The 14,660-nt window shown below is 48.6% G+C and overlaps 1 protein-coding gene across 3 annotated transcripts in view; it reads right to left on the minus strand.

Moving 5' to 3' along the window:
• The window catches only part of MDN1 (midasin AAA ATPase 1), a 140,340-nt gene that overhangs the window by 32,460 nt on the left and 93,220 nt on the right, over window positions 1–14,660 (minus strand). For all 3 annotated transcript variants that reach the window (XM_045161957.1, XM_045161956.1, XM_045161955.1), the window contains exons 60-74: window positions 14,060–14,274; window positions 13,305–13,692; window positions 12,197–12,306; window positions 10,888–11,593; window positions 9,555–9,716; window positions 8,857–9,127; window positions 7,570–7,805; window positions 6,913–7,008; window positions 6,156–6,250; window positions 5,775–5,896; window positions 5,054–5,200; window positions 4,113–4,222; window positions 3,427–3,500; window positions 2,752–2,950; window positions 1,256–1,415 (exon numbers count right to left, since the gene is read on the minus strand). In XM_045161957.1, the coding sequence (XP_045017892.1) occupies window positions 1,256–1,415; window positions 2,752–2,950; window positions 3,427–3,500; window positions 4,113–4,222; window positions 5,054–5,200; window positions 5,775–5,896; window positions 6,156–6,250; window positions 6,913–7,008; window positions 7,570–7,805; window positions 8,857–9,127; window positions 9,555–9,716; window positions 10,888–11,593; window positions 12,197–12,306; window positions 13,305–13,692; window positions 14,060–14,274 (3,091 nt within the window). The remainder of the gene's footprint in view (window positions 1–1,255; window positions 1,416–2,751; window positions 2,951–3,426; window positions 3,501–4,112; window positions 4,223–5,053; window positions 5,201–5,774; window positions 5,897–6,155; window positions 6,251–6,912; window positions 7,009–7,569; window positions 7,806–8,856; window positions 9,128–9,554; window positions 9,717–10,887; window positions 11,594–12,196; window positions 12,307–13,304; window positions 13,693–14,059; window positions 14,275–14,660) is intronic.

The following is a 14,660-nucleotide window of genomic DNA, read 5'->3' on the forward strand; positions in this document are numbered from 1 at the left end:
CAAGGAGAGAGCCTCAGAAAAAACCAACCCTGCTGACACTCTAATCTTGGACTTTCAGTCTCCAGAACTGTGAGAAAATCAATTTCTATTGTTTAAACCACCCAAGACGTGGCACAGCTGCCCCTTGAACAACATGGGTTTGAACTGTGTGGGTCCACTTACATGCAAGTTTTTTTTTTTTTTTTCAATAGTAAATACCACAGGGCTTACTCGAGCCCAAGTTGAATGAATTCATGGATGTGGAACCATGGACACAGATGACCGACTCTAAGTGACACTTGGATTTCCCAGCTTGTGAAGGGGCGGTCAGCCGTACTTTGCTAAGGCAGCCTGAGCAGACGAACGCAGGCGGTCTAGCCCGTCAGGTGAGAGCCCACACACTGCACACAGCCAGCACAGCCGGCAGGAGAGGTCGCTGTGCGTCTCCCAAAGGGCACACCTGGGATTTGTAGGCCATTCACCCCCATCATTAGGCACAGGCAGGCAGGTTATCTTGAAAAATGGATATTAGGCTATTACTCTAACAAGTTGGTTTTTACTTTATTTATCTGGCTGTGCCAGGTCTTAACTGCAGTATGTGGGACCTAGTTCCCTGACCAGGGATCGAATCTGGGTCCCCTGCATTGGGAGCACAGAGCCTTAAACACTGGACTGCCAGGCAAGTCCCGCTAGCAAGTTTTTTTTTTCTTTTTAAATATATTCCTGAGGTCAGACTGCAGCCTTACTGGAGAAGGACCAGCTTGACTGTGACCCCACACTCACTGGGGCTGGGTAGAGGTGGAGGAAGTAGTGAAAGGCTGCCAAGGGCCCAAACAGTCTATTAAGTTCTGGATCCCCTTTCCCAGCCATTGCTGATACACTGCAGAGTAAGAACAACCAGGGAGACAAGATTGCTATGGCTCTCTGAAGTGCAAGGAAAAAGAGGGACTGTGGATGAACTTTTCTTCTCCTTTAACTCAAGAGAGACAACATTTTGAGAGGTGGTGATGGCATCCAGACTCTAGGAAACCCTTCACTCATGTCCCTGACCAGGAAGAGCCGATGTGGACAAGGCTGCTGTAGAGAATGGCTAACACCGCACAATGACCATCTGTGGGGTCTCAGCTGACTGTCTGGGTTTTGGCTGGTTTGTAACCCACTTGCTTATTCAATTACCTGCTCTATACTACTAGGACACAGGTAATTAATTCCAGCCTTCCTAGGCCACCGGGGATACTTCAGAAAGAAAGCCTCCTCAGTCTGGGCATGCACCCACCGGTGAACTGGTCGAGGCCCTCCACGAGGCGGGGCAGGGGGCTTCCCTGGATGAGCGTTAGGCACATCTTCCTCAACCGTTTCAGGAGTTTCGGCAAGCGACGCAGAAGGGCCCCCTCCGAGGGGAGAGGGGCACCCAGACACTGCTCTGGAACAGCAGCCTGTGAGATAGAGCACAACAGTCATGGTACACCCCCATGCAGGTGCCGAATTAAATGTCATGCCTTCCACATACCCAGCTCAGCAACAGGAAGCTCCCCTTGCCCCATCTCTGAAGTCCCACAAGAATAAATAAAACATCACCAAAGGTAAAACAGCATGTGCCTCAGGTGCTTAGCAGAGTATGGAGCTGGTGTGCAAGGTCCCTGTCAGGGAAGCCCCCAACCCCACTGCCCCCAGCGCTGCCTTCTGCGCTTGTCATGAGAGGCCGTCCTGCTCCCTGAAAGCAGGGCTGGGCAGCGTAACTGCTGCCTCTGAGATAACGTGCAACGCTATGCTTCTCAGACACACAGGCAGGGCTAACCTGACCACCAAATCCTACTTCAGCCACCGTCTCCCATCACCCTCTAATTCCTGACACTTCAAATACCAGGATCCAGATACTAGGGAAGGCAGCAGATGAAAGGAAACTAGGCAAAGGGAAAAGCTTTTGTCTGTCGGGGCCACGGTTTTACTACTTTTTTTTTCCTGAGGAATCCTGAAATTCTTAACTCAATAACAAAAAAATTTGATTAGCATTATGAGCGGTGAGGTGATGAATACAATCAAAAGAAGATAAATCTGGCAGCCATATCATATGTGTGCAGCCATATCACAGCTGGACGCTCAATTTCTACTAAGCTTTCTGAACTATTAAAATATTTAACACAGCTTGAAGAATTGCATTGCTAACTCTCTAGACCCAGCGTGGAAAGCACAACATGATGGCAAAAGCCATCACGAGTGCTCCCCACACCCAGTGACTCTGCAGCAGGGACACCCTCCTGTCACAGACCCGCTCACCCAAGGTCTTGATAACTGTTTCCATTTTCAGGAATTTGGTAAGCCAGTTCTTAAGTCTTGGTACTTGAAACTGGCCGTGATGGAAGTTCACACATTTCCACACCATGGTCATCAGCAACCACTTCAAGCAGCACGTCACTACACACAGTCACTCCTAGTGTGTGCAGCAGCCTCGTCACGTGGGATCCCAAAGGCAGCTTCCATGCCCTATTCCTAAGCTGATGCTTTAAATCTTCGCTTACGGGTAAGTGAACTGTTCACAGATAAGTATATTGGTTTTTTACACAAGCCTATGTTAAGCTTCCAGCATGAGGATTAACACTTTTTGCCTTACTAGGCAGTAGGGTCAGAAAGACAAACACCACACCACTAGCCCAAAGAGGAAGATTTCAAAGGCATTCCCTCACCTAGCTCTAAAGGCACATCTCCTACAGAAAGCACAGACTCCGTCCGACCAGCTCAGGAAGAAGCAAACACCATCCCGCGAGCTAATACCTGCGCAGCTGCTGGCCGGGCTAACAGGGTCTCCCTCAGCACCCTGTTCAGACTCTGAATGGGGGACTCCTCACTTGTGGTGGCACTTGTCGGCCTTGGCAAAGAGTCCGGCTGCTCCTCCTCATCTCCCTCCACCAGGGATGACCGGCAGGGTTCGCTCAGGACGGCTTCAAATTTCTTCATGAATTTAAAGAGGGTTCTGGCCCCCAGGTAATGGGAGATAAGGGCAGGGAAAAGTAAAAATGGAAAAGTGAGGAAATATGTAAATGACATAATGCATACACAGGCAACTTAATAACTTGTACCTCTAGTATACAACGAGTGTCCTAGAAATTCATAACCTTTTGGGTTTTTTTTAAAGGAAAAAGCATGGCAGGTATTCTAATCTCAACTGAAGCCAGGAATGGTGCGATCACTTGGCTGAAGGTGAGCAGGTGGCAGAGGACTCGACCTTCAGCAGCACACAGCCCACTCTGCCTCCAGACACATCAGTTCCTCCAGCACTGAGACTGCTTTGGGTGGGAGGGGTCGTGCTGTGCAGCCAGCAGAACAGTCTAGTGTTTTTTTAGCAAGTTTAAGGTAGCACAAGTCAGGCCTTTGTAACAATGTAGTCATGCTGTCTACCATTCAAAAATTCTGAGTTTTGGCCACTCCCTGTTTTAAAAGATGAATTACCTGTGTGTCTTTTCCACAGACTGCTTAATAGACCAGAAGCTGACATCATTCCACTTGGATATCTTAACAAATTCCTGTAAGATAAATGAAGCTCAAGGAAGGGCTTTACAAAGGTGGTGTCATTCTGTTTCTTTCTAGATCACCCATGTGATGACCAGAGCTCTCTTCATCCCTAACACAGGACGGTGTGTCAGTGAACAAGTAAGACAAGTCTAATAAAGGGACATGTGTTTGTCTCAAACGGATGGAAAAAAGTGCTGCTACAATCAGTACGTCACTGTGTACTCTAGCATAAACCGGCCTTGGTTCCACAACCACTGAAAGTATCAAATACAGGATTCTCATTACTCGCCAGCACCGCCACAGCCCACAGACCGACACCAGGTGGCGCTCCTCTGAGGTGGAAGAGGGAGCCACCCACCGGCTGCGACTGGGGAAGGGGCCCTAACAGTCCTCCTAGGCGCCTCTGATGGGTGCCACCCCATGGAACCCTCACACACGTGGCCAGGGCACCAATGGAGCCAATGCCGCAAAACGCAAAACCTGCCATCCTGCTTGGCTGCTGCTATGCTTCCCTCCGTTCCTCAGAGCCCCTGTTTCACTGTTAATCGGATTAAAAACAGAACTGAAAAAGAATTTGCTGCTTTTGTTCTCCCAAGAGTGATTATGACTGCTGTTCATCTTACTTTAAGCTCTTTTTCCAGTGGGGAACGAAGCTCCACAATTTTGGCCTGGACCCGGTTGAAGAATTGCTTGTAATAATGGTACAAGTTCCACAGAACACTGCAAAGTGCATCTGGAAGAAAGGAAATGAAAACACCACACGTGCTGCTGGCTTCTCCCTCGGGGCTGCACACTCCCTCGTTACTCTCTGGGCCACGACATCACAGCAGAGCACCCAGAGATTACATGACAGCTCGTCGGGGAGCCAGGCTTTGCGGTTCCCAGAGATGCAGGCTGCCAACACTACCCCTATTTTTTTCATTTCAGTCTGCAGTGGATATTTTCTTCAGTCGCACTTTTGTTCTTAAAGAAGGCATACTCCAATGTTCTACCAAACTCACAATTTCTAACTCTTTCTCAGAATCTTACTGTAAAGTCAGCAGAAACTAAGTGTGTTTTGAAAGATGGCATATTAAGAGCTCACCTTGACTACTCCTTCACGTAAATCTATACCTTCCAGTGACACTTTTATCTAAACTGCTGTGGTCAGGGATGGTAACTGACAGTAGAAGTTTTATGTGCAGTTGTTTGATATGTGGCAGTGCTCTCCTGAGATCAAAGAACCTAATTATAGCCTGGATCAAGCAGAAGCTTAGCGGGACATATGCACCGTCTAGACAGACAGACATGCTGCCTCAACATGCCAGCTTCTAGGATCTGCATCTGTTGATTTACCGCTGCCACAGTTCACTAGCCAGGGATTCAATTATAACCAGTCTGCACTTGATTTCAGTGGTTTTCTCTTTATCTCACCTGAATCACATTATAGTAAAAGACAACTGAAAGTGTCTTGTTTAAAACCTGGTATGCAATAAGACACCTGTCTCACGAATTCAAAGCCTAATCATTTTAACAGCATAGGGTAAAATTAAAAAATTTTTTACACACATATGTATATCCTTACCTTTTCCTTCGACTTGTGGCATCAGCAAGACATGACAATGGAAAACCAGTAACATCTGAAGTCGTATGTGGAACTCCCCCAGTGAGGATCCTTCAATAAATGCTTGTAATGTGCTGACCAGCAACATCAGGGTCATCTGTTTGTCATCTTTAGAGAGTCAAAGAGGAAAACACACGTGTGTCTGCAACCATCACTCCATGTCATATTGCACACAGTCTTCTATGAGATCCCCGAGGGACACCAGTTAACGTGATGCTTGGATCGAGGACCACAGCTACATTTCAAGCTGGTTTAAAAATGGCAGCTGCACTAGCAGTATATGTGAAATGCACGCATGGCAAACGAGGAATTATGAGGCCCTTGTTCTAAGCATGAGATAAAACCCTTTTAACTCAAGCATTGTAACTACCACCTACCATGATAGAAACTTCCTCTCTGACTTGTCTCATGGACACAGAGAAGAAGGAAATCTTATCTTACGACTAGCTCTCTGGACTCTGGATAAGTCACTTTAGCCTCTCTGACTGTCATCATTATTCTCAGTAAGAGAAGAACTACCCAGCTTTTTCGGCTGACGTCTCGGGAACACTAGCAGTCACTTAACACATCCTGTGTGAAAGCAGTGGGTGGAGGACAAGGGAGCAGTAAATCCCAGACTCTGCAGCACTGCAAGCTTAGCCTGGACCCTCTACATAAGCAGGGAATTCACATCAGGTGTTACCTTCCTGTTCCTCTGTTTGTTCCTGCATGTGCTTCTCCAGCATCTGGTAGATGGAGAACCAATGCTTGGTGGATTTCTCAGTGTGGCGCTTCATGGTATTATCCAAACTCATGGACCAACAGCTGAAATGTGGGAGGACAGACAAGGAGGCATGTAAGGAAACCCATTCAAATATGTGAAACCTCGGAGGCAGGAGCTAAATATTCACAATTCTCTCCTCCTAAATGAAGATGGAGAAGCTGCCAGTCTGCTGCCTCAGAATGCATGCTGTTGTCTGGTCTCCAGCTGACACATGACATCAACTCTGAAGAAACAACCTATCCAAAGACCATGTCCCTACAATGTAAGTTCAGGAGGGGGAGTGACAAATGAATCACTCACTTCAGTTCCAGTTTACGCCAACGGATGATCAACTGACTGACCAAATCAAGATGTTTCCGCAGAGACAGGGCTCGACTTGCATTCTCTTCCCAATCCTGACAAGACACAGAAGAAATTCACTACAGCCATTATTCAGTCCCTTGATCACCTCCTCCCTCACGAATATCCTTAACTTTTCTTAAGCAAAGACCACTGGGACCTTAAACAACCTCTATACTGATGTACCAGGTGGCACTAGCGGTAAAGAACCCACCTGCCAATGCAGGAGACATGAGACATGGGTTTGATCCCTGGATCAGGAAGATCCCTTGGAGGAGGAAATGGCAGCCCACTCCAGTAGTCTTGCCTGGGAAATTCCATGGACAGAGGAGCCTAGTGGGCTTCAGTCCATAGGGTCACAAAGAGTCGGATATGACTGAAGCAACTGAGCATGCATGCATGCACCAATGCATAACCATCCTGCTTATCCAGCTTGGAGAGCTTTCTGGTTACCTGACGAAGAACCTCCAGCTGAGCAAATAGCACAGGATTTGGAGACCTGAGTCTGAATCTCTGTATTGTTAGTCACATGACCCCCTTAAAGTCCAGAGCCCTAATCTGAAAATCAGGGAAGCACCAGCCACTGCAGAGGCTATGAGAGAACTGAGGGGGTGAAGAGTACAGACACCCAGCCAGTCTGAAGGCCAACTGGAACAATAAGAGAATCTCTTCAGTTGATGACAAACTAAAATGAGGACCAGAGAGAGAATCCTCTTACCTGTGCCTTTGCCAGAAGGATCTCTAAGCCATTCAGGAACTTTGAGATGGGGCTGGAAAGTGGGAAACTACAGATTCGGTCCATTACAACCAGCAGCTGCAAGGGGCAGAGAAAAAGATCTGGGCATGCTCACAGACTATCAATTGCCCACAGTCACAGGGTACTGAAGATGGGCCTGTTTCACGCAAAGGCCCTGCTTCACAAGCACCCATGGATGCTGTGGGTAAAACTCTAGGGCTGCGGATCCTGCCCAAGATAAACACTTTCTCTGCTGTATTACTCTGGAAGTGAGACTGAGTTTGAGAAGGTAATTGCTATTATTACTCTGTTATAAGTTATTACAGAATTAGCTGAAGATCACAGAGCAAGGGTCTGAGTTAAAACTACCAAGCTTGAAAGAGCCAGACCCTTGTTTACATAAGGATGTGTCTGAATAAAGAGCAATGCAGCAGCATTTTATACGTGGATGGCAAACCCTGAGCAACAGATAAAGTAAGTGGAACCTCAAACACCATTCACAAGCAGCATTACAAATGTGAATATTCATCCTACAGGAAACAGTGCCTCCTTGAACCGTGTTCTGTAAAACCTATGTCACCGCTGTGCAAGTCAATGCACCTGGGACAATGAGAAGCGGCCTCCCCACCACCGCCCTACCTGCTCAAGCGCTGGGTGCTCCGGCCAATCCTGCAGCAGCCGGTGAACAGCCACTGAGAAGCCTTGAAGCACGGGCTGGCAGTGCCGAGCTTCTGGGATGTTGGGGTGATGGTAGAAGTCATAGGGCCCGTCAGGCTTCACCATCAGGTCTGAGGTCGCTTCCCCAAAGAGAGTGTTATGGGACAGGGTGCAGGCCAAAAGCTGGCTGCCCAAGAGCTGGTCATTCAGCTCAACTCCTGTGAAGTTATTAACAAGATCACAGTCAAGTTGGTGTTAAGTTACAAAGATGTTAGAAACATACTCGGAAACTAAGAATGACTGGGACTGAATGAAACAGACATTGTAATGCCATTCACCCCCAAAGCAACACAAGCCCAGGAGACTGTGACTCTGATAATAAGTGGTCACCAAAACCTGCCAAGTTTCAGGATACACAGATACTGCCTCCACATAATCAAAGAGGGTGCAGTTTGGATTGAAGGATTCAAATTCCCAGTTTTGGGGGCTCTTCTTGGCAGAAATGAAAGCTTCCTTCCTACTTAAACCATGGTGTTTTGTTTTCATGAGATATAGAGGCAGAATGAAAGCTTCCTTCCTACTTGCATGGAGCAAATCATGAGGTTATGTAGGAAACTGCATCAAACCATACCCTGTGAAATTAATTTCTGAGTTCCCAGGCTACTCCCAGCAATACATGACTTCATTAGAAAAGCACCAAAGTTGTTAGAGGGAAATAAGAAATAATGTGGAGAAACAAGACCATTAAAACTAATAGCGTATCCTTACTTTCTTAATCCCTTTAACCCAAAGTATTCAAAGGATGAGAAACCATGGTTATGGCAGAATTTTAAATTGATTTTGGAATTAGCTTTAAGTCCCTTAAGTTAAGGAAACGCCATCAATTCGAACTTAGAAAAACAGGGAGGTAACAGTTTTAATTGTTCCAGAAGCAGCAATCACATCGACTCATTCTGATTTCCCAAGAGCTAAAGAGAAGTAACGGAGAAGGCAATGGCACCCCACTCCAGCACTCTTGCCTGGAAAATTCCATGGATGAAGGAGCCTGGTGGGCCGCAGTCCATGGGGTCGCTAAGAGTCGGACACGACTGAGCGACTTCACTTTCACTTTTTACTTTCATGCATTGGAGAAGGAAATGGCAGCCCACTCCAGTGTTCTTGCCTGGAGAATCCCAGGGACGGGGCAGCCTCATGGGCTGCCGTCTATGGGGTCACACAGTCGGGCACGACTGAAGCGACTTAGCAGCAAAGAGAAGTAAACCACCATACCCATCAGCGGGTAGAAGTATGTCACGAGAGATGCCCCCGTCTGGTAGCAGGACAGAAACAGGCTGAGGTAGTGCTCTGTCCCGTGGGGTGGCGGACTCTGCTGATACCAGAGGGACCGGGCGAAGCCGAGGCACAGCTGCTGGTGGATGCGCATCACAGCCTGCATGGAGCTCTGTGACAGGACGGCAGGGCCAGGGGTGGCCTCCTCTTCTTGCCCACCTGAAGGTCCCTTCTCCTCTAATGTGGGTTCTACCAATATATCTGCAAAGTCCTGTAAATAACAATAGAGCAATTGAACTTATGAAAATCAAAATCCAGTTCTGATCAGACTAAAAGCAATGGGGAGGGATGGAGTGTGAATGATCAAGAAGATGAAGTAGCAAATAATGCACATTAAGAAGTTATTTTAAAAATTACAAAATCGTTCAAAAGGAATGTAACAGCACCTAACAAGGTGTTGCAGTCAGTTATAGAGTAAATCCTAAGAGTTTTCATCACAAGGAAAAAAAATTTTCTTTTATTATGGGTGTTCACTATACTTATTGTGGTAATCGCATAGAAGTCAGATCCTTATGCCGAGCACCTTACACTCAAACAGTGCTGTGTGTTAATTGTATCTCAGTAAAACTGGAAGGGGGAAAAAAAACCCCAACCATTCACAGGTGAGGTGTGTGGCAGCAGGGGAGCACACTGCCCACCTTCTCGTGCAGTGGGAACTGGCTCCTGAAGGCCCGCTCTTCCTCCTCCTCCTCGCTCAGGGCTGTCCTGGGGGTCCTGCCCCGGTATCTGTACAGGCTGCTTTCCTGCTCCGCCTTCTCCTGGGCTATGCGTTCCTGCTCGTCCCACTCATTGATGATTTCCTGAAAAATCACACATTCCAGCAGAAGCTTATTCGCCTGTGCTCAGGCACTTATAGTGAACAAAGGCAGAATTTGTTATCTCTTTATTTCCCATGAAAACAAAACACCAGGGTTCAAAAACAGATAAATGACAATGTCCAAGAAACTAAATTCCATGTAGCAGAGAGTAAATGGGCTTTGTTTTCAAACCATGTATCTGTAGCAAAATGATTTTCCTAAATTCTCCCTTGCTGTATTGTTACAATTTTGCAGGTGTGAAAATCTGCAGGACTGGGGACCTGCTGTGAGGTGTGGGTGGTGCTCTGTATTAGGGGTCAGCAAAGTGGGCATGTGATGCAGACTGCACTTGGCCAGCACCTCGGGGAGATGGATGCCCCATGGGTTCGGAAAAGAGAAAATAGACTGGGGACTGGGTGTTCCCGGGGAACCAATCAGGCAAAACGGCCATACCTTACCATACATTTCCTAAATCCCCTACTACCTCTAAAGCCCTTTAAGTATTGAGGAGGGCTGAGGACATGAGCATCCTCCGTTCAAGAAGACAGTTTGTATCAGAAGCCTAAGCAAGCAGTTAACCTTTGTCTCAGCAATTCTGCTTTCTCGAAATTTTACCCAAAGATCTTGCTTTAAGACTTTTCTTAGAATGGCAGTGGTTTGGGTTTTTTTCCTCTTCTAAATTAGCAAAAAGACTTTACATACAAATGTAAATATTTAGTGATAGGAATAAACCAATGTGCTAACAGTTCATATGGTTCACATGGCTTTAAGTGGCAGAATCTAACAATTTAGCTTATACTTATTCTTTTAACTGTCTACAATGAGAACAAATTGCTTTTGTTGGTAAGGGAGAAAAGCAGAAGTTATTTTCTTAATATTAATAAAAGTTGATATCGTCACATGGCAAAACCCATTGTAAACAAAGTCAACACCAACAAACTACGAGGGACCATCTGCAATGTGCATCAGGCACAAAGGACTGACGTCACTAATAATATTTTTTGATCTCTTACAAACAAAAAAGGCCCCGAAACCTGACAATTAAATGTGAAAAAGCAAGAAACAGCTACTTGACCCCACTCCCTAACCACATGATCTCATCTACGTTGGGCACGGCAAATGTCCTGCAGGCATGCTGCTTGTGTCCCCGGCGCCCTGCTGGAGGTGGGCTCACCTGACATGCATGTCTGAAGAGCTGCAGGGCCCGCTGGTCCAGCTCTCCCTTGCACAGCACGTGGGAGCGCAGGTATAGGAGGGCGTTCAGCAGCAGCTGTTCTCGGCTTGTGCAGGGGCTCTGGCCCTTCTCTTCCAGCTCCCGTCCTCCCGAGCGCTTGAGCATCAGCTTGCTGAGGCCACGCAGCACCTCCTCCGACTTCACAGAGCACAGAGCGTCTGCGTGGGCATAGTAGGTAGGGAAGGCAGGGCCCACCGATGGGAAAGCCAGCAGGGATGTGGCCAGGGTCCCCAGCCTGTCTGTGCCAGCCAGGCCACCCTGGAGCGAGGCATGGACCTCGCCCGCCACCAGCCGCATGCCGTGCTGCAGCTGCAGGATGGAGGCCTGCAGTGGGGCCGTGGCGTCTGGGTACAGGGCAAACTCCTCGGCCAGCCGCCTCCGGAACTGGTGGTGCGACTGCTGCCAGGAGGCCTCCTCCTTCAAAAGGTTCTGGGCCACCTGGGCAGCCCGAGGTCCATCCGAGCGCAGGGCCTGCAGGAGCCGCGTGAGCAGATCCTGAACGGCGGTGGCCTGGGCAATGCTACTGACATAGTGGTGGATTTCCTGCACCAGGGCCTCATATGTAGGCAGCGGGGGCCGGCAGCCCTGCTTCTTGGACAGGCTGCAGATTAAGTTCTCCAGCTGATCAATTCTCTGGCGAAGCAACCTAAAGGCAAATCAACACCATATGCAAATTCCATCAGAAGCAAAATAACAAATCTAGACTGAGCTCTTGGGAAATGGAAGGCATTTCAGCTTCTGAGGCATACAATGATGAAATACTGACAATTACAATGAGAATGGATTATACATCTACAGCATTTACCGTGTGTAACCCATGTTGTCAAGCACTCTGGATGTGCATCTCATTGAAGCAGGCACTATCATCCTGCTTTTACAAACAGGGCACTGCAGTGTAAGGCACTGAGTGGTCTACCCAAGGTCTAAAGCTGGTGGAACTCAGAACCCACTAAATAGTACTTCCTAAGCTAACAGATCCCCTGCTGCCCGTCATCGCACCCAACTCTTTCCACACTGAGAGCAAGTTCTGCTTTCAACCCTCCTGGCTCCAGGTAAGTCCTCCCCCTCCTTTCACAGAGTATATTTTTCCTGATTATAACTGGGACTTTGGGATCTACCTGCTAATAGAGCTCACATATGTAGAGCATAACCTCAGGTTAACACTGTAATTGCACTGCAAAATGTCTTTTTAAAAGAAGATTCTAGCTGATAGTCTCAAGTTCAAATAATCATCACTCTACAGTGTTACCTGATGTGAGGGTGAGAATGACTGAGGATGACTTCATCTTCCAGGTCTCTTCCAGTCTGCAGCTGGAATGCGAGGTTCCGGGTCTTCCACTCACACTGCAGCTGGTGTAACTAGCAGAAAAGGAGAGACTGGTCTGCTGTGCCCAGCTAGGACCAGGCCTGAGACACACAGCCCTGAGGGAGGGTCGCTCCCTGGATGGAAGGAACCTGGGTTCCTGAATGACCCAGTGGTTGGGGGGGTGGGTTCTGCTCCACTAATCTGGACCACTCACCTCAGAGCTGTCAGGTGAAAAGAAACTATCTCATTGATGCCAATGGACTACTGAATCTCTGCTACTGCAGCCTGCCCTTCACCCCAACTAATTTAATTTTCCTTCCTCAAAATATAGGTCCACTATATCACCATTTAACATACTCAGTTCCTGAGCTTGGTTGGGAGTTCAAATAGCAAGAAGTACATCATATTATCTGAATCTACCTAATTCTTGAGTTTTGGATAACAAACACCAACAGTTCAAAACCTAAGGTCTACTCATTGTTGTTTAGTCACCAAGTTGTGTCAGGTTTTTTGTGACCCCACGGACTGTAGGCCGCCAGGCTCTTCTGTCCATGAGGATCCTCCAGGCAAGAATACTGGAGTGGGTTGCCATGCCCTTCTCCAAGGGATCTTCCTAATTCAGGGATCGAACCCAGGTTTCCTGCATCTCCTGCATTGGCAGACAGATCCTTTACCACTGAGCCACCTGGGATGCCCTTAAGGAATACTATACCCTGTCTAAAGAAGTTACTCAAATCCAAATATCCAAAACTTAATCTAGGTAGAGGGATCCAGATGGTGAGGGTTACTATGAGTGTCTAGGAGAGCCTATCTATCGGTGGCATATAACCAGCATGGTGGTTATATAACCCCTTGTGGTGCCTGACCCTACTCAGAGGAACCCACAGACAGGACAACACAGTCTTTAGAGCACACTCCTGGAATGTCGCAGGGTAGCTTATGCACATCACCCTTCTGTGCTCTGAGCATCCAGAAGGGAGTAAAAGGAGTAATACACTAAGCAAAGCCAGCCCGTCAGGATGCAGCCCACACTCCAACCCTCCTTCCATACCTCTTCCTTGGCGTACTTGAGCTTGTACTCCCTCTTCACAGCGGGGTCAAAGCGTGCCTGGGGAAGCCAGGTCTGGATCTGGAGCAGGCCCAGGCTCACCCACAGGCTCCCACGGCGGGCTGGCTCGGGCAGGTCACCCTTGCCCTCCACCTCCCCGAACAAGTGGCGCAGAGAGGTAAGCAGGAGACACAGCAGCTCCTTGGGCAGCGCCTCTTGCCTGGCCAGGTCCCCAAGAGTCTCGCCCACGTGCTGGAAGGCCTGGCTATCCCTGAGCAGCAGCTGCCTGCAGTTGTGCACATGCGCTTGCTGCTGGGGCTCGGGGAGCAGCTCCGCCAGGCCAGCCAGATGCCGGCACAGCACCAGGCCCTGGAGCTGGGCATCAGTGCGTCTGCGGGGACAAGGGAGCACTTACTGGGGTCTGCACTGCAGTCACAGGCATTTCTTTCTTACACTAGTGTTCATCCTTCCAGAAAACAGCGAGGCAGACTACACCTGGAGATGAATTTCTATCCTCAATCTGATATGGTTTTCTAGGCACCACCCTCTTGGTGACAATACACTGAGAGCTGGCAGAGGGGCTGGCCAGCTCATAGCAGTCTCTGTCATGGACTGAAAACCTGCTCCTTCAGCCAAAAAACACCTTTCCTCAACCCACTGGAAATAGCCACTATCCAAGCAAGCTCTGACCGAGGTCCCCATGACACACCCTGGAGGAAAGATGGGAGCTGTACCGTCTACCCAGGGAGAGGGGATACCTGAACTCTGCCACCACCGGGACAGCCATGTTGGTCCAGAGCATCAAGCTGACATCCCGGAGCTGCTGGCACCTCTCGACCCACTCCCCCAGGGTGACGTGCGAGGACGACAGGATGGGGAGGCCACTCACATCCCAGGGACTTGCTCTACAGCTGCTGGTCACGATCTCAATGCAGCATTTGGAGAACACAGCTCTACTGAGACTGCCGGGACCCTGAGGGAGGGGAGGAGTCAAGTTAACTTTTAAAAATTAACTAATGGGGTTTCAACAAGCAGCACTGGGGCACCTCAGGTTGTCAGGAACAGGTAACCGTCATCCTGAGACAGGACCAGACTGGCAGAGTGGGGTCAGGTGCAGTGGGCCCTTGAAGGACTCCATTCTCTATGAACGAAGAGCAGGGGTTGCTTTTGTCAAGCAGGAGAAAACCCCTCACACCTGGGCATCAGGAAGACCACGTGTGCGGCAGGGCTGGGGGCACACCGCAGGAAGGTGAGACTTGGGAGGCAGGGCAAAGTGTTGGAAGACAGACAAGCCAGAGGGACGAGCAGAGGGACAAGCCTCTGCTTCCTGGACTGTTAACCTGGGACACAGGAACAGTG

The sequence above is a fragment of the Bubalus bubalis genome, chromosome 10 (assembly GCF_019923935.1).
Source record: "Bubalus bubalis isolate 160015118507 breed Murrah chromosome 10, NDDB_SH_1, whole genome shotgun sequence".
Lineage (NCBI taxonomy): Eukaryota > Metazoa > Chordata > Mammalia > Artiodactyla > Bovidae > Bubalus > Bubalus bubalis.